Below are 25045 nucleotides of genomic sequence, written 5' to 3'. Positions count from 1 at the left end.
GTCACAAGATGGCCATCACAAGATGGCCGAGTGCACAGTAGAAGCGGGGCCTGGTAGAGGAGGCGGTTGGCAGCAGGGGTGGGTAGTTGTGGGCGATCAGGCCGGCAGGGGAGGGCAGTTGTGGGTGATCAAGTATGCAGGGGAGGGCAGTTGGGGGTGATCAGGCTGGCAGGAGAACGGTTAGGGGGTGATCAGTCTAGCAGGCAGAAGCGGTTAGGGGCAATTAGGCAGGCAGGCAGGCAAGTGGTTAGGAGCCCACGGTCCTGGATTGTGAGAGGGATGTCCAATCAGCAGTGGGACATCCCCTGAGGGGTCCCAGATTGGAGAGGGTGCAGGCCGGGCTGAGGGATACCTGCCCCCTCTCCCTCACCAATTTCGTGCACCAGGCCTCTAGTATATATATAATGTGTTTAACCCAGCATGGTACTGCACCTAGGACACAACTGCTGCAGCTGCTCAGAGGTAAGCCGGGCACGCAGGTGCTCACTGGCTCCTCTAAGAGTAGGGAACAAACAGCACAAAGCGCGCCCTCCCACCAGCAAAGGGCTTTCAGAAATGCAGGCTGAAGAGCTTTCGGCCTCTTCAGCACTTGGACGAGGACCATTTACCTCCCTTTTCAGGACCGGAAGTCCTCTCCTGCCCATCTCTTCTCCTCTAGATGGGGGGCCTGGCAGGGAAATGAGCGGGAGGGAAGCCCACTCCCCACTCCCCACTCCCTTTCCGGCCCCAAGGTCCCCTTCCCCGCCCGCGGCCAGCGGGGCGCGCGAGAGCGGGGGACGCGCAGTGGTTTCGCGCGGGGATGCGCGCGCGCACCTGCCTCGCCTGCCTCGCCGGGTCCGGTGGCGACGTGCTTTCTTTGTCAATGAAGCGCCGCTCTGAGCTGCAGTAGCGCTGTCCGCCCGGGAGCCAGAGCCGAACCCGAGCCTGCACGAGCCAGAGGGCGAGGAGAGCGGGGCGGAGAGGCCGGAGCGGGCGGTGGGAAGGAGGGTCCCCAGTGCGCCCGCGGCCGCCAGCGCCCCCCGCTCTTCGAAGCCTCGCCCCCTCAGCCAGTAGGAGCTGCCGGGGAAGGGGGCCCCCGGGCGGCGTCCGTCCCACCCTCACTGCCCGGCGCGCGGCGACCGCACCGTGGGAACCCCGGCGCGCTCCCACCGCGGCTCCATGCAGCCCCGACCCCGGCGCGGGTGAAGCCGCCTCCCGGAGCCCGCCCCGGCGCGGCAGGACGAGCGAGCAAGTGGCGCCGCCCGGCGCTCCCGCCCCCCGGCGCCCGGGCCATGGCCGGAGATGCCCGGTGAGGACCAGGGCACCGAAGGCTGGGCTCCCCGGCGCGGTGCGGAGCGAGGCGGCGGCCTGGATGTGTGAAGCGCCCCCATGGCTCGGCAGGAGGCGAAGCCCCAGGGCCCAAGGGAAGCTGGGCCGGCGGCGAGGAAGCGCAGGGGCCGGCCCCGGGCGCGCGGGCTCGGTGCGGTCGGCGCGGGAGTCGCGTGCTGCCCGGGCGTGAGAGGCTCCGGGCGCGTTCGGGGTCCCCTGACCGCCGCGTCCCTGGAAGCGCTGCCGTTGCTGCTGGGACTCCTGCTGCTGGCGGCCCTGCCCGAGCACTGCCTGGCCCACCCGGGTAAGCACTCGGCGCCCGCTTGGCGCTCGGGAAGGTTTCCTTGAGGGCCGGGCCGCCCTAAAGGGCTGGCACCTGGCGCGGCGGCCGTGGAGGGAGAGGTCTTTGCGGCACCGGCGCTGGGATTTTCTCCGCCCTTGGCTGCTGCCACAGCAGGCGGACTAACAGAAACGCGTCTCCCGGGAAAGCGCCGCTGGGCGGGGAAGTAAAAAGGTGCTTTCGGATCTTCTTTCTGGACAAGTTGCAGGTCCTTCCCTGCGGTCCCACAGGCACGCTTCGTTTAGATAAAGGCGTGGTGTGGTTAGCACATCTTAAAAGGGAAATGTTTTTGTAGGACATATTTCAGGGTGGGGACGTCCACTAAATTTTGGGCTCCCTGCTGGGTGTCCACTTTGTGTTCACTGCATGAAATGGCCAGAGTTTAAGGCACTTACCATGGGGGCTTCCCAAATAGTTTCCCTTGTGTTGAGAGGAGACGCCTTTTCTTCTGGGGACAGAGGTACCTAAGGTAATTGCTTGCATGCTACAGAGGGATCCAGGCACTGATCAAGTGTATACAATCAACTGTGCACAGGAGGTTATTAACAATCACGCTTGGCTCTCAGACTCCCAAGAATCCTCAGGGAATAGATATCTGTAATTCCTTGGAAGATTTTGAGAAATCTGTTGTAACTATTCGGGGAGGATTATTCTGCTAATGTGCTTTAACATGTACACCGTGCAGTCAGCAATTGTCTTTGCAATAAGAATGATTACTATGGCACTTGTAAAGGGCAGGCTTTTGTTTGTGGTGAAATTGTTGGCTCTTGGTGCATTCTGTTTATCAAGGAATATAATTCTCACTTCAGCTAATATGATCGTATAGTTTGTGATTTTTAGCAAGGACTAATGAGGACTGTTTACCACCCCCCCCCCACCGTGTACCCCTCCCCCCAAATTAGATTAAATTATGAAAGCCAAAATTATTATCTAAAAGGAACTCACAGGTTTAGATGAGTGTTTCAGGTTAAAAATATTTCTTATCCTCAACAGCTTAATTCAAAGCCCGTTTTGCTTGGCTTCATGAAAAGAGATGTCACCGACACGAGGTGTCTATGTGTGTAAGTGACTGACTACCCAGAAATTTTCTGCGATGATTAGAGTGGCTACAGAGTTTGGTCATCTTTGGCTGTGTGCCTGAGACCCGAGAGAAGCCCCTGGAGAATTTTAACCCTCAATTTATATGCTTCTAGCAGTTTTCAGTGAGTGAATTTGGTGTCACGTGTAAAAGGTGAGTCCTGAGTCAGACACATGTAAATAACTTGGTGTTCATTGGCTCACAACCGCCCTGAGCTCTTACTTAAAATGAATCAGATCCTTGATAGTTTGTAATCTATCAGGTTAGGAGACGCTAACTTTTGGCTGTTGTTTGCATGCAGATACTGGCCAGCCATCTGTAATATGTGACATTTGGACGTGTGCATTGTTCCTCTTTGGCCTGATGGCAGGTGATGCTCTCTGGTTGGTTTTGCATTTCTGATCTCCCTTCCGGCCTCTGGACATCGGCCTGCCGAACCTCTGTGAGGCGACTTGGGCCCTTCTTTCAGGCTGCCAGACTCGGGGGACTTCCCGTCCAGAGCTTCCGGTTTTTGCTGGGATGTTCCTTTTTCCTGTTTCTCTCAGTATGGGGATCACCAGGAAAGATGATGAAAGTGATAGCAAAAATCACTCAAGTTGATGTTGTTCCCCAAAGTCCTGTGTTCCCCCCTCTCCCTGGAGTGACTTGTTGCTTCCTCTGTCCTTTTGGGGTGCTCTTTGTGCTGTCACGCTGATGAGGAATTCCCGGTGGTCCAGCTCACCTGAGTGTGGGTCCAGAGTCCACCGCTGGGCTCTACGGGTTTCCAGCGTGTTCGCCGCCGATTCAGTTTCACGTCTTGTTTCTCTCTCAGTGGAAGAGTTCGACCCTGGCCCCTCCCCTCCCCCCGCCTTGCCTCCGGCCCGCTTCCGTTTGTGCTCTGATTTCCACTGGAGGCAGGGTGGGTGAATCCTGGACCTAATGCAGGGTGTCCCAGGGGGCTCTTGTGAAGAAGCAGTGTCAGGAGGGAGGCAGGAGAAGAATGGATGCCACTTCCCGGGGACCTCTGGCTTTCAGCCAACGGCCCGGTTTGGAAATACTAGTTTTCCCGAGGGGTAGCTGCAGGTTGGTGCTGCCGCTCTCGACAGAATGTGGTCGATGCTGAGACCATGGGAAGCCAACCCCGTGATGTGAAGATCCTGCTGCAAGTGCTAGCTTGCTACAGGCTTGTCACTTGCATCCCTGCTGTTCCTTGTTGTCCAAGCAGAGCTAAGCTAGACATTTACCTCTGCTGAAAAACGGGCAAAAATAGATTGCTCCTGGAAAATGCTGTAGCAGTTGCTCAGAACTTTCGTGTCCTGGGGCCCCTGCGGCACGTTCCCAGCCCACCTCCATCCGCTCCACCGCAAGTTCTTTTGCTTGAAAGTAGCTGAGGAATCGGCCTTCCTTCTCTTTCCTTTTCTTTGAAGGAAAAGCTGCGGCCTTGAGTATCCTCCCTCCGTGCTCGCCTGGCTTCCGTCTCCAGAGAGCCCTTGCTCGCAGGCAGTCACTTCTGTTTGGGACGTGGGAGGTTGGTGTGGGAAAGAAGGTGCTTTATAGCAGCAAGCTCTGACACCCTCTATTTTCCTCTGCCCTCTGGGGCTCCAGACACAGGAGTAAAGTTCACATTGGACTTCCTCAACTTCTTAACTTGCTGGTCACCCATTCAGTTCATGTCAGTAAACACTGACTGTCTGCCTATAGGTGCAGGCACAGTGCTCATTCCTTTATGTGAAGGCCCTCGCTTTCCTGGGATGTAAAATGGGGACAATAAGAGCTCCAACCTAATTGGGTTGTGGTGAGGATTAAATGAATTGCTACACATTGAACAGATTGTCAAACTACAGTGGGAAGGCAGGGGAGGTTGGTGGGGGGCCTGTAAGAGATCAACCGAAGGACTTGTACGCATGCATATAAGCATAACCAATGGATACAAGATACTGGGAGCGGGGGCAGGTAAAGGCATGTACTGGGGGGTAGGGGAGGCCGGGGCGAGGTCAATGGGGAAAAAAAAAAAAAGGAGACATATGTACTACTATTTGTAATACTTCAAACAATAAAAAAAAAAAATAGAGTCACTCCCCCCCCCCAAAAAAAAATAAATGAATTGCTACATCTAAAGTGTTTCAAACAGTGCTTGGTACATAATAAATGCTCAGTGCGTGCTAGTGTTCTTCTCAAGTGGCAGAAACTGACCAAACAGATACTGTGACCCGGTGCTGTGCTGGGGCAGGGGATACAGAGGGGAGTAAGGACATGGTAGTTCATAGAAGCCCCTCATGAAGAGGGTGATAAGTGCCCCTGAACTCTGACATGTGTGATCAGATCTAATAAAGTGAGGGACAGTGAATTTGAGAAGAGTGGGGCTTTGAAGGATGAGGAGGTGTTGGCAGATGGTGGGAGCATTTCAGGCAGAGGAAAAGGAAAGGTTCTTTGTGGCCAGAGCACAGGTTGCTGAAGGGAGGACCACTCTGGACCCTTTTACTGTCTCGGGGCTTTCCCAAGCTCTCCTGTCAGGCACTTCACCCTCTTGGTCCTCCCCGAAGGGTCCTCTGCTTCTCCCACCACCTTGTCAGTTCTTGATGTATCTTTGTTTCCCTCTTGCCTGCTACAGTGGCCGGCACAGAGTAGGCACTTACTGCGTTTTCAGCGTTCTTTCATTCCTATTCCCTCTGTTTGGCTGATTCTGTTAGATGTGAGAATTGTTATCTCCTTTAAGTAATCCACAGTAAGTTGTGAAGGACTGCTTTATTTGGGGATTATATTTGCATTTTGAAAGAAGGATGTGCTGATACCAGGGAATCTCTAATTTACACAGTATATGGGGGAGACAGTTTTGACTTCGGATGTCTTTCTTGCCCCTCTCTAGCCTTGCACACATCATCAGCGGGGAGTCTGTTTGAAACAGGTGCATAGCACATCTGTTCATTCATTCATTCACTCAGTCGTTCAGTGTATCTTGAGTGCCTCGGCTTTCTGAGGTTACAGTAATGAATGGAAACCAGCTCCCATTCTCGTGGGACTTAGGGACTAGCCCAGTGCTTTCCGGACTTCACTGTGCATGTAAATCACTTGAAGATCCTGTTAACGTGTAGATGCTGATTCAGGCCCAAGGTTCTGCATTTCTGGCAAGCACTGGGTGATGATGCACGGTTCATTGACCCCACTTTGAATAGCAAGTGACAATAAACAAATAAATGTGGGTTGGATGGTGCTAAGAAGAACGTCTTACTACAATGATTTCAAGAGAGAAAGGAAGAAGAGAACTCAAGAGACAGAAAAAAACCCCCACCTTAAAGTCTTTTATCTACAAAGGAAAGCAGAGTAATAGGGGAGGTGGGTCAAGAGAGGGGTATGATGGGATATAATTAATTATGTTTATATTTTCTCACTTTTTAACATTAATGATGTACATAACGAGTGTTTATCTGGCTGGTGTGGCTCAGTGGTTGAGCATCAACCCATGAACCAGGAGGTCATGTTTGATTCCCTGTCAGGACACAGGGAGGGGGTGGATTGCAGTCTCGATCCCAAGTGGGGGGCGTGTGGGAGGCAGCAGATCAATAAGTCTCTCTCATCGTTGATGTTTCTATCCCTCTCTTCATCCCTCTGAAATCAATTATATATACATATATATATATATATATTTTAAAAAGTGTTTAATTTGTTTTTTCCCCCAGATGTAGACAACCCAGTAAAATATCCTTGCACTTTTTACTGTCAATATTAATTATTAGTGCTTTGAAATATTTGCAAGCTGTCCCAAACCTTGCTTCTCTTTCCTTCCCCACCCCACACACCAAGTGAAGATTTGGGGAATAGAACACTATATTTTTAATATTGACATCAAACAGAAGTCAGAATATCCTCTTCCTGCCGCACATCCTTCCTTAAAACTGAATCTCACTGTAGAAATTTTGAGAAACTGAAATTCGAATGACAAACAGAATTTTTCAGCTTCCTTATCTCAAGTCTTAAATTACTAGAAATATGATCGGAGAATATTCAGAATGAATGTGCACCCTTCCGTTTTTCATTGTCATTAAATGTCAGACCCTTATTGTGGTTTTCCTTCCTTCTTTTTCTTTTCTTTTTTTTTAAACAAACAACAACTCTACTCTTCTCTGGACAAAAATGAATAGTTGGAATGACCCGAAAGCATTTTCGTTGCTTGACAACATATTACAGGGGTTTCTAAACACACAGAGGGACACATTATTCTAGGTCATGGGATGACTGCCTTGGGTGGTGACTTTGGGGACTCCAGGACCGAAGGAGCCGTTAGCAATCTGAGTATTGTAAATGTCAGTTATTGTAGCTGGTGGGAAGGTGGCAAAGGAGCCAGACTTACCTGGCAGTATCTATCAATCACCTGGCCTACGCCAGGCCAACCTTTCCACTAGACACTGGAGATCTGTGGAGAACAGGCTGGGCTCAGCTCCTTCCCTCCAGCTGCCCACAGCCCAGGACAGGAAACCCTTATTCACTGGGGTGAGGCAGGTGGGTAACATACCGCTGTGAATAGCGCTGAGTGAGGGAATGTGGCAGGACAGAAGGTGCCTGTGTTGGCTAAAGAGGTTGTCTCCACTCAGCTGCAGCCTGCAAGAGAATGGGGCTCAGGGCGCCAACATGCTTACTTCTCAAGAAAGGCGGGATCGCTTCTCGGCCTTTTGGCTAAGATCAAGTGAAGAAAGGCGGGGATCTTTATTTGAAATCTTGTTGTCAAATGTCCCCAGCTAATTCAGATTTTTGAAATGTAATGTTCTACAAAGAGAACACACCCATGAGCCGCCAGTTTTTTTCTTTTCGAAGGTAAAGGTTTATTCAGGTATAATTTACATACAGTGAAAGTCGCCCTTTTTTTGGGTATGCTGCATGCTGAGGTTTGACAGAATTATACAGTCATGGATCCACCACCACAATCCAGATATAGAACATTTCTGTCACTTCCCGTCCCTTTCTCTAGCTCAGTTTCCTAACCTCGGCGCTGTTGACATTGGGGCTGGGTAATTCTTTGTGTTGGGGACTGTTTTGTGCGTTGTAGGATGGTTAGCAGCATTCCTGGTGTCTGGCCAGTAGATGGGAGTAACATAGCCCCTCCAGTGGTAACAACCCAAATGTCTCTAGATATTGCTAACTGTCACCTGGGGGCGGGGGGCAAAATTGCCCTGGGTTGAGTTCTACTCTAGCTTTATAATAACTCTTGAAATCAGGTAGTGTGAATCCTCCTTTTTTCTTTATTTTCAAAATCTTTTTGGATATTCAGGTCTTATGCTTTTCCATATAGATCTTAGTGTCTCCCTGTCAATCTTTCTAAAAAAAAAAAAAAAAAAAAGCTTGCTGGAATTTTGATTGGAATTTTATTGAATCTAGCTCAATTGGAAAAGATTGATATCTTAACAATATTGAATTTTTTTTGATCCATGAACATATCATTCTCTATTTTATTTAGGTATCCTTTCTTTTCTTTCACCAGTGTTGTATAGTTTTCAGCATATGTGAAGCTTTGAGAGATTGTAGGAAAGTCTGAAGCATGAGCCAAGACAGACCATTTGTATGGAAAAGCCACGAAAGAAGCTTGGGTGGGCCTGCAAACTGGGTGGTCAGGGTTTCAGGGAATCATCAGGGTGGGGCACACAGTGTTGGACAGGTTGATGGTGCCTGCCTGCCTGCCGGGCCTGTTGGGGAAGGGCTCAAAAAAGGGACAATGGCCTCTGCTAGCACTTTGGTCTGGGAGAAAGCTGCCTCTCCAACTCTTGTCCCAAAGCCAGACAACTCAGTTTCTCCCAGGATGTCCCTGGCACCTTTCAAGCTGCTGCCCCGCACTAGAGCTCAGAGGGAGCAGGTCCAAGTAAATCCATGCGTGGGCCCTTTAAGAGGGACTGCTGTGACTCCAGCAGCCTTCTCCCTCAGCCAGTGTACACTCTCTGCTGGTTTTTACAGCCAGAAGTCATGGGGACATCTCCTCCTAGCCCTGGAACCTTGGGTTGGGGGTGTCTGGTGTGGGGCTCTGGGGTTTCTCGCTCCTCAAGGGTGACCTCTGCAGCAGCCAGGATATCCCTCCCGATTTGTAACCACCACGTGTGGGTGTGGTACCTGCCCATGCCTCTGTGCTTCCTGCCAGTCTCGATGTGGCTTCTTCTGTATATCCTTAGTTACAGGACTTCTGTTCAGCTAGATTTCATGTGGTGCTCAATGATGGTGGCTCTGTAGTTTAGCTGCAATTTTGATGTGGTTGTGGGAGGATGTGAGTACCAAATTGACCTACTGCTATCTTGGCCAGAGTGGTTTTGTTTTTGTAGAGGTCCTTTTGTCAGGTTGAGGAAATTCTCTTCTATATCTAGTTTGCTGTGAATTTTTATCATGAATGGGTTTGAATTTTGTCAAATGTTGTCTCTCTTGAAATAATCACGAGGTTTGTTTGTGTGTTTTTGTGTTTTTTTTTTTTTTTGTCTTTAAAATATAGTTGATTTTAGAGTGTTGAACCAACCTTGCATTCCTGGGATACATGTCTGTGTAGTCATGATACATGTTTCAGCTGGGTCTGATTTTCTAATCTGTTAGGAATTTTTAACATCTTATGTTCATGAAAGATATTGGTCTGTAGCTCTGCTTGTTCTGAAATGTTTTTTAATAATGGTAATGCTGGTCTAAAAAATAGTGCGGAAGTTCTCTTTTCTGTTTTATGGAAGTGTTTGTGTAAAATTAGTATCATTTCTCCCTTTAGGCATATGGTTTTATAGGTGAGATTGAAGATCGTTCAAGGATTTCTTAGTAAAATAAAAAGTATCAGGTACTTTAGTACATTTCATCATTCTCAGGGTTGCCAGTGGATACTTCCTAGACATTTTGACAAAAGGTTGGTTTCAGGTCTAGGAGAAAAGCTTGGGTGAGGGGAAATGGCCTTGGATATATTCAGAAAACAGGTCTTCCCTGGCTGATTGTTGTTTATCAAGTCACTTCACTCTTCAGGGTCTTAGTTTTCTCATCCATGCATCAGAGCCTCAAGATCTTCCCTTTCCTCATTTCCTCGCGAGCCGCGGTTTGCCGCTCTGCTGACTAATGAGTTTGCCGACCACTGTCATATACTACCCTTTACCTCTTTGCACACAATATGCCACAATTGCCTAATCCTCACAGCTTCCAACTACACGGTAACATTTAGTCTAGTCCAGTGGTCGGCAAACTCATTAGTCAACAGAGCGGCAAACCGCGGCTCGTGAGCCGCATGTGGCTCACGAGCCGCGGTTTGCCGACCACTGGGTTAGACCAACTGCATTTCATACCTCTTCCTACATTAATGGCAAGCCCAGTCAAGTTCCCATTCTGAAAAGGGAACAGTTTGCCCATATTTTGCTGACATGGTTCCAACTTGAAGCCCATGTGAGTATTGGCTTATCTTTAATCTTCATTGGCTTTTTAAGAATTATAAAAGTAATATGTACTTTATCAAAATCAAACTAGAGGCCCAGCGCATGAAATCGTGCGTGGGTAGGGTCCCTAGGCCTAGCCTTGCGATCAGGGCCATCTTCTGCCCGCGTGCCAGTCCCCATTCCACCCAGCCACCACTTCTTGGTTTGCCCTGGTTCGCCCTGGTTCCCCCATTCGCCATGCTGCCATCGGAGCCTGCGGGTGGGACGGCGGGGAGGGAGATGAGGGACCGAGAGGTGGTCAATGCACCTCATAGCGATTGGTCGAGTGGTCGTTCTGGTCGTTACACTTATGGTCACTGGCCTTTTATTTTATGGGATACTACACAGCATATGCAGTAAAATGGCAAAGGCCCTGTTGGCTCCATTGCTTTTCCCTAGAGTTGTGCTGTCAAGCAAGTATGGTGGGTCCTACCAGACCTTTTTTCATACAAATATTTATATACACATCATTTGTTGTTGTTGTTAATCCTTGCCTGAGGATATTTTTTTCCACTGATTTTTAGAGAGTGGAAAGGGCAGAGGCAGGGTGAGGAGAGAGAGAGAGAGAGGTATATCAATGTGAGAGAGACATGTCAATTGGTTGCCTCCCAAACATGCCCCTACCAGGGCCCGGGTTGAACGTGCAACCAGGGTACATATGTGCCCTTGACTGGGAATCAAACCCAAGACCCTTTTGTGTGTAGACTAATGCTCTACCACTGAGCAACACCAGCAAGGGCTATACATATGTTCATTTAGTCTTTTTTTTTTTTTAAAGAATTAAAGGGTACAATATTTAGTACCGTGCTTTTTTCACTCAACACTGTGTCATGGCCCTCTTTCCATGCTAAGTACATTTTGTCATAAGAGAATCTGAACTTCTCTCTGAAACATAAAAAAGCCTTTCTTATGTAAGAAGACTGTTTTAAAACCACAGATCAAATTCAAACCTACAGAGTTAAAATATCTCCTTAAGGCCATTTCTCCTCTTTTTTCTACAGCTGGGCTTCTTTCCCTGAGAAATACTCCTTCAGATGTTTAAGAAAAATCATGGACCCTGTTAAACACCAGCCAGGGTGGGGATAAACAACGTGTTTAAACTAATGTAGATGTAAATAAGGTCAAGTGGCTGCCTCAAGCATTTAGCCCAAGGTCACTGCAGCACCTGCCATGTGTCCATTCAGGCGAGACTGCCTAATGCGTCCTAACCACGAGAAGGGATTTATATACGTTAAAATATTTTCTTAGATTTAAATCTCTTGATGTCAGAAACACAAAATGGCTTTGGTATTTATGCAGTACCAGGAAATAGGAAGGTCTCAAATATTTCTAACTTTACTCTTTTGATGTGAAATATGGAAGTAAGTGTCAGAATGAAACCAGGACTCCCAGACCTACCCCTCTGTCTCCAATCTTGCGAATGAATGCTGCTTCTCGGCCACTTGCCTTTCTAGTTGCCAAAGGTCAAAGAGCGAACCAAGGAAAGCTGAAGAAAGCTCTGAAGTCTGAGAAGAAAATGCATGGAAATTAATAGCACAGCTTATAAATCCTTGTTGGAAAGAGCTGGGCAAAAATATCTCTAAACCTACAGACGTCATTATCAGATAATGAGTCTTTGTTTTGAACAGAATAGGACGATCTGGATTCTGAGCATTATTTTGAATATAATTAAACTGGCTAGAAGTATGTTTAAAAAATCAGCAGTGTAGAGCTGTCTTTGGCAGTCTCCCGTTATCATCTTAACTAGAGGCCCGTTGCACGAAGATTTGTACAATAGGCCTTCCTTCCCCTGGCTGCCGGCACTGGTTTTCCTCCGGCACCCAGGACCCAGTCCTTTGCTCTGGCCACAAAGGAGAAGCCAACCCTTGAGGCTTCTCCACTCCAGCTGAAGAGGAGAAGCCAAGCCTCTTCAGTCTTCAGTCATCTTCAGTCTTCAGTCTTCGCTCTGCACCTGTGTATGCAAATTAACCCGCCATCTTTGTTGGGTTAATTTGCATACTCCTGATTGGCTGATGGGTGTCATGGAGGTACGGTCAATTTACATATTTCTCTTTTATTAGTGTAGATAACATTGGAGTGAACACACAAATCAACCTGGTGAATCCTACAGAAGCGAAACTTTTTTTTTTTTTTTTTAGGGGGATGGAGAATTTCTTGTCTCTAGTCCAACAGTAAAGATAACATTTTAAATAAGTGTTTTTCAATTCTTATGGCTAATGTAGTATGATTACTTTCCCCTACAGGGATGCTAATCCCCAGAGTTTTCTATAGCACTTCACAGTTGTTGAAGTTCTCTCTTTTCTTATTTGAATCTCAGTTCACTCCTAAGAGAGGGTTGAGGTTGTAACTTGCTAAAGGTCACACAGTAGTCCGGGGATTTTCACATTAGTCTGTGATTCAGGAGACAGATGACCGAGCTACTCAAGTAAAAAAACTAGCTCACGTAGGGGGCCTAAGGCCACAGGGGGATCGCATGTGACATTCAGTGTAGGAATAAAATATAACTGGGCCATGTGGACACTAACTAATTGAGAGAAATCATAGCTAACAGTTTTGAGCAGTTACTACTTGTGCCAGCTCATTTGATTTTCTTGACAACCATCAAGTAGGTTCTGTTATGACCCCATGTTTCAGATGAGGGAACTGAGGCACAGAGTAATTTAACAGTCGCTGATCCAGTGTCATGTTTACGTGTCAGAGGTGGGATTTGACCCCGGCAATTTGATTCCACAGCCCACAACCTGCTTCAGCAGTAAGAGGCTGGGGTTACTGGCGTTGTGTCTCACAGATCTGGTGGCCTCTTGCCTCTCTCTTTTCCTGCAGGCTGGGTCCAGCTACTGTCCTTTTCTGCAGACTGGCTTTCTTGCTTACCTGTAACTTCTGGGTTCCCCCATACCTAGACCTCACATGGGGCTTTTGCTTGCTGTGGTGCTCGCTGCAGCCAGAGGTGGCAAGCCTTTTCTTTTTGCTTTTTGAAATCCTCACTAGAGGATATTTTTTCCATTGCTTTTCAGAGAGAGTGGGAAGGAGGGCAGGATGGGGAGAGACAGAGAGAGAGAGAGAGAGAGAGAGAGAGAGAGAGAGAGAGAGAGAAATTTTGATGTGAGAGAGATCGACTGGTTGCCTCCTGCACCAGCCCTGACCATGAGTGGGTGGTGAACCTGCAGCCCAGATATGTGCCCTCTACCTGGAATTGAACTCTTGACCCTTTGGTGCTTGGCTGATGCTTTGGTGCTGAGCGACACTGGTCAGGGCTGGCAAGACTTTTCAGAACCATCCAGTTCTATATTGGTCCCAGTTTTGTACTTCCCAGGAGGGAAGATTAGGCTGCCATAGTCTAGCCAGTGGAGTGAGAAGTCTTTCCCTCATCTGATCAGCAGAGGCCAGGGGAGAAGGGTCACGTGGCACAAAAATGATTTCCCTTCAGCCATGGCCTTTAGTAGAGGGCAGTTTTATTTTATTTTTGAAATTCTCACCTGAGGATATTTTTTCACCATTGATTTTTAGAGAGAGTGGAAGGGGGGAGGAGGAGGAGGAGGAGGAGGAGGAAGAGAGAGAGAGAACATGCGCGAGAGGGAGAGAGGGAAACATGGATGTGAGAGAGACATAGATTGGTTGCCTCCTACACTCAGGGCCAGGGATTGAACCTACAACCCAGGTGCATGCCCTTGACCAGGAATTGAACCTGCAACCCTTGGGTCCACAGGCTAATGCTCTAACCACTGAGAAAAACCGGCCAGGGCAGTAGAGAGCAGTTTTAAATGAGGTAGTGTGGATAGGGCAAGCTCTCCCAAATTTGTCTCCTCCCTCATAGCACAGAACAGGTTCGTGTGCTGGTAAGCTGGCTCTGAAAAACAATGCAGCTTGATTTATAGTGTTGGTCAATTTCCATGGAATACCTACTCCCAACCATGGCTGATTTCAAGCTACCAGTGTGACCACGGAGTGGGGAAGAGATGCGCATGGTTGGCTCAGCACCAATATGATCCTGTCCATCTACGGACTGGATGCAAGACAGCTGACGCAGCAAGTGCAGGATGTCTTCAAGGAGTTTGAAGTTTAGGTTTAATAGGCCCATCAATTAGTGAGTTAATAATTAGTCGAGAGGGAATAAGATTTCAAGGAAGAGAGGGTGGAGGTTAGGCACACACAGCCTAGAGTACCTTGAGGTATGTCGTCCCAAGTGTGCAATCTAGTAGGCACCTAGAGATGCTTTCTAAAACATTGCAATTTCCTTTGCCTGTAAGGTCTCACTTGTGATATGGGATTAACCCTTTCACCAGTTTTAAGACGTCAGACCTCATCTTCTGGAGGGGCATCGGTTCCATCTTACAAACCTCGCTAGAGATGCGATGCCCACGTGGTGGCCTGTTAGACCACTTTCAGTTGACTATGCACTATTTGTCTTGATTGGAGGCTTTTACTTATGACCACAAGGCCACTCTCGTTCATGTAATTGTGCTAAAAGCCAAGACAGTCTTGGGACTACCACCTCTGCCAGCCTGTCGGACGTCTTCACAGGTCTCAAGGCCCATCTGGTCGGTTCTTTTCCCTTGCACATCTGGGAAGGGGGCTGGGAGTCTTGGCTTTGGTGTATTACAGTTCTGTTGATGTTCCCCATCTTCTGCCTGGTATGACTATGTCCCTAACCCTGGCCAGCCCTCATGAAGGGTGGTGTTGGCCCTGGGAGACAGAGCGAGGGAGCATTGACGGGGTAGCTCTCTTCTTAGACATGGAGTTTCAAGTGTCCTACTGATAGAGGATCAGTGTCTTTTCCTATAAAAATAGCACAATTAATTTATTCTTTTAATTTCCCTGGGGATGTAGCAAGAGAAAAATTTTGCCACATTCTTCTCTTACGTTACATTGGAGATTTGTCCTAGTTTGTGGATATGTTGACTTCTGAATATGAAACAGCTACTGTTGTGTCAGTCACTGGATTAAGAGTTCAGGGATCACAACTTAGAGGAATGACTTCTGTCCCCAGATGTGTTTTAAAAAATTAGACACTTGTCAAACAGAAATAAAAATTGTTGAAAAGTCAGGAGCTTTTCTTTTTTAATATATTTTTATTGATTGCAGAGAGGAAGGGAGAGGGAGAAAGAGATAGAAACATCAATGGTGAGCGAGAATCATTGATCGGCTGCCTCCTGCACGCCCCACCTGGGGATCGAGCCCACTGCCGGGGCATGTGCCTTTGACCGGAATCGAACCCTGGACCCTTCAGTCCGCAGGCCAATGCTCTATCCATGGAGCCAAACCAACTAGGGCAGGAGCTTTTCCATAAAAATCAGGATTTCCAGGTTGTTCCGAAACAATCAGACGATTGACCACATTGGTCCACCTCAGTCATGTATTGACTTCCAAGTCCGCTGTGCTTGTCTGCATCCAGCAGATAGAAGGGGGAGAGGTCCGAAAGGACTGTGCCTCAGCCTGGCCACATTCCTTGGTTTAATGTGGCTCCGTCACTTGGCCACACCCACCTGGGAAATGTGGAGGAGAACAGGTTTGGAGAACAGCCAGCTGGTATCTGACACAATTCACTTATTTTAACCATTGTGACCCCTTTAGGCGTTTGAGGTTGCAATCCCTGATTTAACAAGCAACAGGTCTTGGAGATAAGGAAACCTGGGTTCAAATCACTGGAATGTCATTTCCAGCAGGACAGGGACTGAATCTGTTTTGGTTCCTGCTGTATGCTCAGTGCCTGGCACACAGTAGGTGTTCCACAAGCCTTTGTTGGTTATATGAATGAATCCTCTTGTGCCCCAGGCAACCATGAAAGCTACCATTTACTTAGTGCTTATTATGTACTTTCTTCTTTCAGTATAGTGATTTTCAACCAGCGTGTTCCTTCAGCTCCAGTTAGTGTTTATAATAGCCTAAGATTTTGGGGGGTACAAGGGGAGAAAGAGGGAAGAGAACACGTCTCTATTCTAAATTTTTTTTTGGCATATGGTCATAAAGCCAAAGAACAGCTTCTAGAAAATAACTCAAATGTCATTACCTTTTCAGGACTTCATACTCATTAAACCCAAGGGTTACAGAAGATGCAGTTTTTGTCTTCTGTTAGTTTTTTTCTGTTTAGGTGAGATAAAATTCTCACAAGTCACCAAGCTTACCTGGTGGTTGAGACTCCAGGCGGTGAGCTGACCATCTGGTGAAATGGACATCACCTCCTACAAATGGCATCTCCCATGGTGGCATGCCATCCAGAGGGTCATCGTCTGGATCCCCCTGGCTCTGTCCACTGCCCACTGGCCATCTGTTCTCCCCGACCCCGGGGTTTATTTTGGCTCTGCAAGCTGATGGATGAGATCTCTTCTGAGTCACCTGTGCCTACCTTGGTCTTAATATTAAAAAAAAAAATCTCTTCTTAAACCTTGGAAATGGTTCCAGATTGTACTGTCTCAGTTTTGTGAATTTAAAATGACAAAGATGAAGACGGAAGAAGGGTGTGGCCATGTTTTGGTCACAGTCTGTGACACTCCTGCTCCTCTTTGTGGCTCATCTGCCTGTGGGCTCAGCGTTTTGGCTCATAGCGTCATAAAGCCAACCCTTGCTGGAGAGAGCTAACCTTACTCATGCTGATAGGAGACTGACTTTTGATTCCTCACTAGTTAGTTGCTTATCTTAAGCCATCACAAAGAAGGATCTATCTATCATCTATCTATCTATCTATCTATCTATCTATCTATCTATCTATCTATCTATGAAGTATGCAAATTAGGCCGGGACTCCGTAACAGGTCACGACCAGACAGGAGGAGGTTGCGCGCACAGGTGAGGCCCGGAGCGGAGATGGAGACAGAGACGGGGCCTGGCGAGCCGGCTTGGGTTGGTCCCCCCCCGAGCCAGAGCGGACACGGACAGGGACAGAGGGGTTGGTCCCCAGCCTCCGTGGCTGAGCGCAGGCCTGGAGAGGAGAGGGCAGGCCTGCCTCCTGTGGAAGCCGCACGGCTCCTGGCGGCGCACTGTGGTTCCCGCCGGCTCCCGCAGAAGCGGCGGGTGGCCTACTGCGCGTGATGGGCTACTAGTGTTTAATAATATGCTATGAATTTAGTATTAATTAACAGGAAATTAATTTCTATTATTTTGACAATAATGTCATATATTTCAGTGGTTATTTTGACAGTCTTATTAGTTTCTGGCCTTTCAGGTACAGCACGTCTTTTAAGAGTCAGCAATACTTGCAAATATGTAGAAGTCAACCAATCAAATATTTACTGAGCATCCACGATGAGTTAAGGAAAGCCAGTGCTAGGTGAGGTTCCAAAGTGGTACCGATAGTTCTTTTAAGGCAAATACACAAGGACATGATTGCATGAAAATAGCTAATTGAATATGGATGGTAAAACATCTAGGTACAAAGTAAGTGGTACAGAGAATAAATGTTAAAAGAACTTATCTCATTTTTATTCCTCATGGACTGGGCTGTCGAATTCAGTATCTCCCTTACTCTGGGTTACAATGGGAATGGACTGGTGGGTCTCTGATGCTAAGAACCTGCCTGAACGGGTAGCGATTGCTGAATGTCTGTGATCATGCTCTAAGAGGGTGCTAGAGGTCCTCAGGGAACTTCTGAATTGTTGATTTTCACCAGAGCAGGTATCATGTACCAGCAACAGAAGCTTTAAAAGTGAAGTTGGCATTTTACTCCTGAAATATATTCTTACCACAGCACACAGTGGACATTGTGGAATAAAATTATCCTCAAACTGTTCTTATCTGAATTGCCTGAAACAGTAGACTGTCTTCACTGAACAACTCTGCGTCATGTAAGTTGCATGAAAGTAGTAGTTTCCATTTATTCGGTCATGTTCCTGACACTCCGCTGGGTGCCTGATGATGGCATTTAATCTGTACAGCCACTTTACGGGATGTGACTGTAATTATTCCCATTTTACAGACGGGGAAACTGAGGCTTGGAAAGGCAATGTAACTCGCCCAGGCCACACAACATAATGATGTTGGGTCTGTCCTTCTGTCCACTCCGTTATGCTAATTGCCCTGCATGATGACATCTGCCCCTTTGCCCAGCGAGCCACATCCCAAGCCTGAGGATGTGATGAAGCAGTTTTATCTGATAAACACGTATAGTCTGCTTTGCAGAGGCCTTTCACAACCACTATTTCCTAGTGATCTCTGGCCACGCATGGGGTATGAGCATGGCTGTGGCCATGAGGATACCCCTGTTTGGGTCTCCTCATTTCAGATTAAAAAAAAAAGTGATTATAGAGAAAGAGGAAGGGAAAGAGAGAGAGATCAACTTGTTGTTCTACTTATTTATACAAACATTGGCTGACTCCTGTGTGGTCCACAACCTTGGCCCATTGGGGCCACACTGTAACCAATTGAGCTACCCAGCCAGGGCTCCTCATACCAGATTTGAGAAGCACACCAAAGGACATTTATTTCCAAACTTTCATTATTTGGGGATAATGAGAATTGAATAGATTGTGTTTTGACCCCCGTAGTGTTTGAAACTTAAGTACCCTGGCAAGAATTCTCAAACATTTTATGGAATTCTTTAAAACTCGCACACAGAGGAGATGGAATCAATTGTGCTTTTGGTCTTGTTTCATCCCTTTAAAAACGCATAGGCCTGAGTCACACTGTGGCTGCATCTAAATAAAATTTAAATGCCGTGGGATATGGTTCTGAATTTGCCCTTGGAGCTTGGCGAGTTATGAATTTGTCTGGGGGACTCGTCATTTTCCCTGCCCTTGGTGACCTCTACATTTCTCATGACGGCAATATTGAATATAATGTTCGGGTTTGCAGCTACCTTTTATGGAATTCATATAAATTTATACCAGAAGACTGAATCTGAGATGGATGTTGAGAATTTCTTGCAGCTATATACTCAGTTAAAAATCTCCAATAGATTTCTTATATCATTCATCTATTCAACAGTAATTATTATTATTACTATTGTTATTTTAATCTTTATTGTTGAGATTATTACAGATGTCCCTGTTTTTTTCCTCCATAGCCCCCCTCCACCCGGGGCCCGCCCCACCCCAGGCCTTCGCAACCCTATTGTCTGTGTCCATAGGTGATGCATATATGCATATAAGATCTTTGTTTAATCTCTTCCCGCCCCCCTTCCCTCTGAGAATTGTCATTCTGTTCCATTTCCATGCCTCTGATTCTATTTTATTCACCAGTTTATTCTATTCATTTGGTATCTTATTTGTTTATTTTGATTTTTAGATTCGGTTATTGATAGATAAGTATTTGTTGTCATTTGGTTGTTCATATTTTTTATCTTTTTCTTGTTCTTCTTCCTCTTCTTAAAGAATACCCTTTAACATTTTATGTAATACTGGTTTGGTGGTGATGAACTCCTTGAACTTTTTCTTGTCTGTGAAGCTCTTTATTTGACCTTCAATTCTAAATGATAGCTTTGCTGGGTAGAGTAATCTTGGTTGTAGGTCCTTGCTATTCATCACTTTGAATATTTCTTGCCACCCCCCTCTGGCCTGCATAGTTTCTGTTGAGAAATCAGCTGACAGTCGCATGGGTACTTCCTTGTAGGTAATTAACTGCTTTTCTCTTGCTGCTTTTAAGATTCTCTCTTTGTCTTTAGCCCTTGGCATTTTAATTATGATGTATCTTGGTGTGGTCCTTTTTGAATTCCTCTTGTTTGGGGTTCTCTGCGCTTCCTGGACTTGTCTATTTCTTTCACCAGGTAGGGGAAGTTTTCTGTCATTATTTCTTCAAATAGGTTTTCAATATCTTGCTTTCTCTCTCTTCTTCTGGCACCCCCATAATGCGGATGTTGGTACACCTGAAGTTGTCCCAGAGGCTCCTTATACTACCTTCATATTTTTGGATTCTTTTTTCTTTTTGCTCTTCTGTTTGGGTGTTTTTTGCTTCCTCATATTTCAAATCGTTGATTTTATTCTTGGGATCCTCTAGTCTACTGTTGAATCCCTGTGTATTATTTTTTATTTCAGTCAGTGTATGCTTATTTTCTGACTGGTCCTTTTCCATTTTTTTGGCATTCTCACTAAGATCCTTGAAAGTCTCACTAAGTCCCTTAGAGGTTTCTAGAATATTCTTGAGTAACCTTATAACCGTGGTTTTGAACTCTGTATCCAGTAGTTTGCTTTCTTACATTTCTTTCATTTGTAACATGTTTTTTTTGGTCTCCACATTTTGGCTGCTTCTCCGTGTTTGTTTCTATGTATTGGGTAGAGCTGCTATGTCTCCTTGAGTTGGTAGAGTGGCCTTGTGTAGTAGGTGTCCTACAGGGCCCAGTGGCTCAGCCTCCCCAGTCACCTGAGGTGGACACTCTAGGTGCACCCCTTTGTGGGCTGTGTGCACAGACTTGTTATAGTTGAGACTTGATTGCTGTTGGTGTCACTGGGAGTAATTGACCTCCAGGCCAGTTGGCTGTGAGGACCAGCTGCTATACAGTGGGAGAGCTGCTGTGCAGGAGACACCCTTATGGGGCAGGACTTGCTTAGTGGGGCTTTGGTGCTCACTGATTCTGCCCCTTGAGTGTGTCGCTTATTGATGTGTAGAGTTGTAATCTGGATGGTCTGATACTGACCACTGGGTTTACTGGCTCTGTCTCCAGGAAGGAGTAAAGTCAGCCACTGCCTGGGGCCACCCAGTAGGAGCTACAGAGAGATCTACAGATTCCTCCTCTTTGTATCGGGTTTGGAAGTGCCCAAACGAGGCCCAGCTGTGAAGCAAGGCAGGCTGGTGCTGGTGCTGGGTCTTATTAGGCCTTTTGATAGGTTTGGGGCTCCCTGACCCAGCTGCAGCTTGTTTGACAGATTTTAGCCTGAGCAGGGACAGGCCATTCATTTGCAAAAGCTGCTGCATACAGGTTGGGTGGGGCTGAAAATTGGATGGGGCGGGGTCTCAGGGAATCACCAGGGTGGAGCAAACAAATGGCTGCCCGTCAACCCTGTGACCGGGATGGTCCCAGCATAGGGACAATGACTCCTGTGAGCATCTCCATCTGGGAGAAAGCTGCCCCTGAGTTCCTGCCCTGATGCCAGACAATCCAGTTCCTCCTCATATGTATCTGTGTACCCTAGAGCCTTGCCCTGATGCTGGAGCTCAGAGGAAGCAGGACCTTGTAAGTTCAGTTTGTGTGCCTGCCTTTTAAGAGGAGCAGCTGGGGATCCAGCAGTGTCTGTGTCACTGAGCCCTAACCTGCACTGGTTTTTACAGCCTGTAGTTACAGGGACTTCTTTTTCCAGCTCTGGGACTCTGGGCTGGGGGTCTGGTGTGGGGCTGGGACCCCTTGCTCCTTCGGGTGGCCTCCACAGAGACAATCTCCCTCCTGATTAAAAAGCGTCACGTGTGGGTGCGGGACCAGCCCGTTTTGCACCTCCGTGTCTCCTACCAGTCTCAGTGTGCTTTCTTCTTTAATTCTCTAATTGTAGAACTTCCATTCAGCCAGCTTTCCGGTGGTTCTGGATGATGGTTATTCTGTATTTTAGTTGTAATTTTGATGTGCTTGTGTGAGGCAGCGAGTACAGGTGTTTGCCTATGCCGCCATATTGGTCTGAAAACTTCAACAGTAATTATTGAGTGCCTACTGTGTGCCAGGTGCAGTGTCTGTCTTCATCCGAAGACTCACTCTTACTCTCATACAGCCCATTCGTCAGGGTAACTGCCTCTGAGTGACCATCAGCACTCACCTGTTCGACAGACATTTGCTGGGTAACGTTTTCTGGCTTTGACTCTCATATTTTTCTAACAGCCAGCCAGAGGTGAAGAGAGTGAGTGTTATAAACCCCATTTGTTAAATGTTAGGGCACAGTTGTAAGTATCTATAATATGGTAGGCTGAGGTGGGGGGAATCTTGGTCAAAGGGACAGGACTAGGCATTGGGGGAATCCCTCAGAAGCAAGCAAACAAATAAAAAACAAAATAAATGCTGGGTGACAGGTAAACAAGCATCTAAATCCATCTCTCTCATTTTACAGAGAAGAGGTTGAGGCCCAGAAAGGAATTATTTGGTCAGATGAAGTAACCACTAGTAGTATTGAAGTTTTTGTTTTAGGACTTGGCAACCTCTTGGGCTTTACCCTAAATAGGACTAAGGAATAAAATTGCCCTTTAAAACATTTTCTGGCTTTGACGCTCATATTTTTCTAACCGCCAACCAGAGGTGAAGAGAGTGAGTGTCATAAACCCCATTTTCTAGATGAGTAACCTCAGGCATCCAGAGATTAAATAACTTGCTCGTGGTCACTCACCTGGCTAACGACGGAGTTAGACCCAGAACCCTAGTGTCCTGTGTTCTTGTCCACCACTCCCTGGCTGGAGCAGCGCCCCTGTGCGTCCCTGGGGAGAATAGACTGTAAGTGGGAGGAGAGGAAGATGCAGGGTGAACGAGCCTGGTATTTTGGGTTCTGCAATGAGGTTGCTTATTCTCTGGCTTCCCATGGAGCGTGAGTGGGAAGCTGTTTGAACTTTTCTACTTCTCCCTGCTACCTTTCTTCGTCCACCCTCCTGCAAAGCCTCCTTTTTCATCGAGACTTCTGCCTTCCCTCTTCTTGTTACCTTCTGACCTTGTGGATACCTGGTTTTGTTTATGGAGGATTTGATATGCTTGAAGTCTTTCTCCCCATTCCAGATTCTGCCATCAGTGCAAGCAACATCAGGACTCAGGTGGATAGCCCACCCTCTCCTCCCACCACTTTCAAAGCTTCTTGACTTCTCAGTTGGAACCATCTTCATTTTCACTTCAGTTCAGCCACTCTTTCCCAATGGTTATACCCTGGACCACCCGAGGGGCTTGCACCCCCTCTGAAGTCTCCGACTCTGGTATTCCATTCTCTGTCCACAACCTCTTATCATGCAAGGGTGGTCGCTGTGCTCACTCCCTTATTCCCATTAGTCTACTTTTTGGCCTTTCAGAGGTGTCAGCCTCCTCCACCTCTGGTTTTTAGCTTAGTCCATCTCCCCCATCATGCTTCTTTTTTCCTATCCATCCAGCTAAGCCCCTGCATGTCTCAGCGCCCCCTGTCTTTCTCAACGTGCATATCCTCAGCCTTGGGATTATCCAGTCATTCATTTCCTCTGCTTCAATCCACAGGCTGCTGAATAGATGACAATACTCCTGGTAAGTTGGTGCCCTTACGATTCTTGTTTCTGGTTTCTCTGTAGTCAGCTGGTCCAACAGTGCTCATCTCAGCAGGGTCATCAGTGCCACTTACCATCCCTTCATGGATTTCTTGTCACCATTTCTCATTTACCCAAGCGGCTCTTCCAAATGCCCATGACTCTCCTTGAGCCTTCTTACCTGCTTCTGGCCACCCAGTCCACATTCTCAATGAATCACCAACTTTCATGGCACCTTCTTCATTGTCTTTTTTTTTTTTTTTTTTTGAGAGCGATAAGGAGAGGAGAGGGAGAAGGAGAGAGAGAAATATTGATTTGTTGTTCCACTTATTTATGCATTCATTGGTTGATTCTTGTTTGTGCCCTAACCAGGGATCAAACCCACAATCTTGGTGTCTCAGGACCATGCTCTAACATACTGAGCTACCTGGCCATGGCAACACCTTCTTCATTTTAAATGTGGGAGTGCCCCATGGTTCTATCTTAGTCTTCTTGTCTTCCAGCTTCACCAACATCTAGGTCTAGACCACTCACAGTGATAGGTCTCTAACAGCGTTTCTGCTGCACTCCAGCCCTGTTCTTCTCTCTTACAGAGTCTTCCAGTTACCACACACTCAGCTGTTTCCCAACCCGATCTCCTCACTGGTCCTCCTGCTGTGAGCCGGGTCTTGGTGAATGGAGCCTTTGTCTGCTTGGCCACGCAGGCCAGACACCAGAGTCATCCTAGATTCTTCCCTCTTTCAGCCTGCACATCTAATTGGTCCTGTCAGTTCTGTCTCCTTAATATTTCCTGTGCCTGCCTCCTCCTCCTCCATTTACTCAGGCCCCTAGGATTTCCCATCTGGCTGATTTCTGGAGCCTCCTTTTTAGTCTCCTTGGCCCTATCCACCTCGGACCATCCTCCATAGGTCTTCCTAAATCATAAAACAAAGTATATCTCCTTTGAGCACTGTACCCAGCCCACAAATATGTTTTCTTTGACACAGCGTTAGCTTGCACCATGTTTAAGAACTGTTTTCTTTGGGCTTTACTTGCGTATATTAAAAATCAGGATGTTGTACATAAGATCTCTTGATTTCTGGTTGATCATGGAAAGCCAGAAGCTCTCGCCCCCTGACTCCTGCATTTCCTCTGCCCACCCTGGGCAGCAGCGGGCTGGACAGGGGGGCAGTTGTGACTCTTAAATGGAGAATGTCCTCTCCAGTTAGTCACAGACCCACCTTCCCAGGTATGTTTCACTCACCTGTGTCACCCACCTGACTTCTGCATCATTGAGTTGATGGCCTTTGGTTTGTGGCTGCCGGACCCATCAGCTTTCTTCCATTTGGTGTCCTCATTTAGATGCAAGTCCTTGTACCCTGTGCCCATCAAGCTTAATTTCTTGGATTATTTCAAATTCGGCATTCTGTTTCACACCTCTGTCTTGGCACATGTCCCTCTTCTGATTAAAACTCACATGAGAGCCGGCTGGCATGGCTTTAGTGGTTTAGTGTTGAGCTATGAACCAGGAGGTCACGGTTCGATTCCAGTCAGGGCACATGCCTGGGTTGCAGGCTTGATCCCCAGTGTGGGGTGTGCAGGAGGCAGCCAATCAATGATTCTCTCTCATCATTGATATTTTTTCTCTCTCTTTCCCTCTTCCTTCCTTTCTGAAAAAACAAAACAAAACAAAACAAAAAAACAACTCACATGAGAGGCAGTATTCCCTTCTGAGATTCTTGGCAACAAAGTCAGGTGACAGTTTCCTCCTTTTTTTTTTTCCCTGTTAATCCTCACCCGAGGGTGTTTTTTCATTGATTTTTAGAGATAGTGGGAGAGAGATGGAAAGACAGAAAGA

The 25045-nt window shown here is 47.1% G+C and overlaps 1 protein-coding gene across 3 annotated transcripts in view; it reads left to right on the top strand.

Moving 5' to 3' along the window:
* The first annotated feature begins 1234 nt into the window (after positions 1-1234).
* The window catches only part of KIAA1549L (KIAA1549 like), a 230088-nt gene continuing 206277 nt past the window's right edge, over positions 1235-25045 (top strand). For all 3 annotated transcript variants that reach the window (XM_080687146.1, XM_080687145.1, XM_080687144.1), the window contains exon 1: positions 1235-1612. In XM_080687146.1, the coding sequence (XP_080543272.1) occupies positions 1369-1612 (244 nt within the window). In that variant the 5' untranslated portion in view covers positions 1235-1368. The remainder of the gene's footprint in view (positions 1613-25045) is intronic.

The sequence above is a fragment of the Plecotus auritus genome (genome assembly GCF_963455305.1).
Source record: "Plecotus auritus genome assembly, chromosome: 9".
NCBI classification, from domain to species: Eukaryota; Metazoa; Chordata; class Mammalia; order Chiroptera; family Vespertilionidae; genus Plecotus; species Plecotus auritus.
This window is presented reverse-complemented; position numbering and strand designations above follow the sequence as displayed.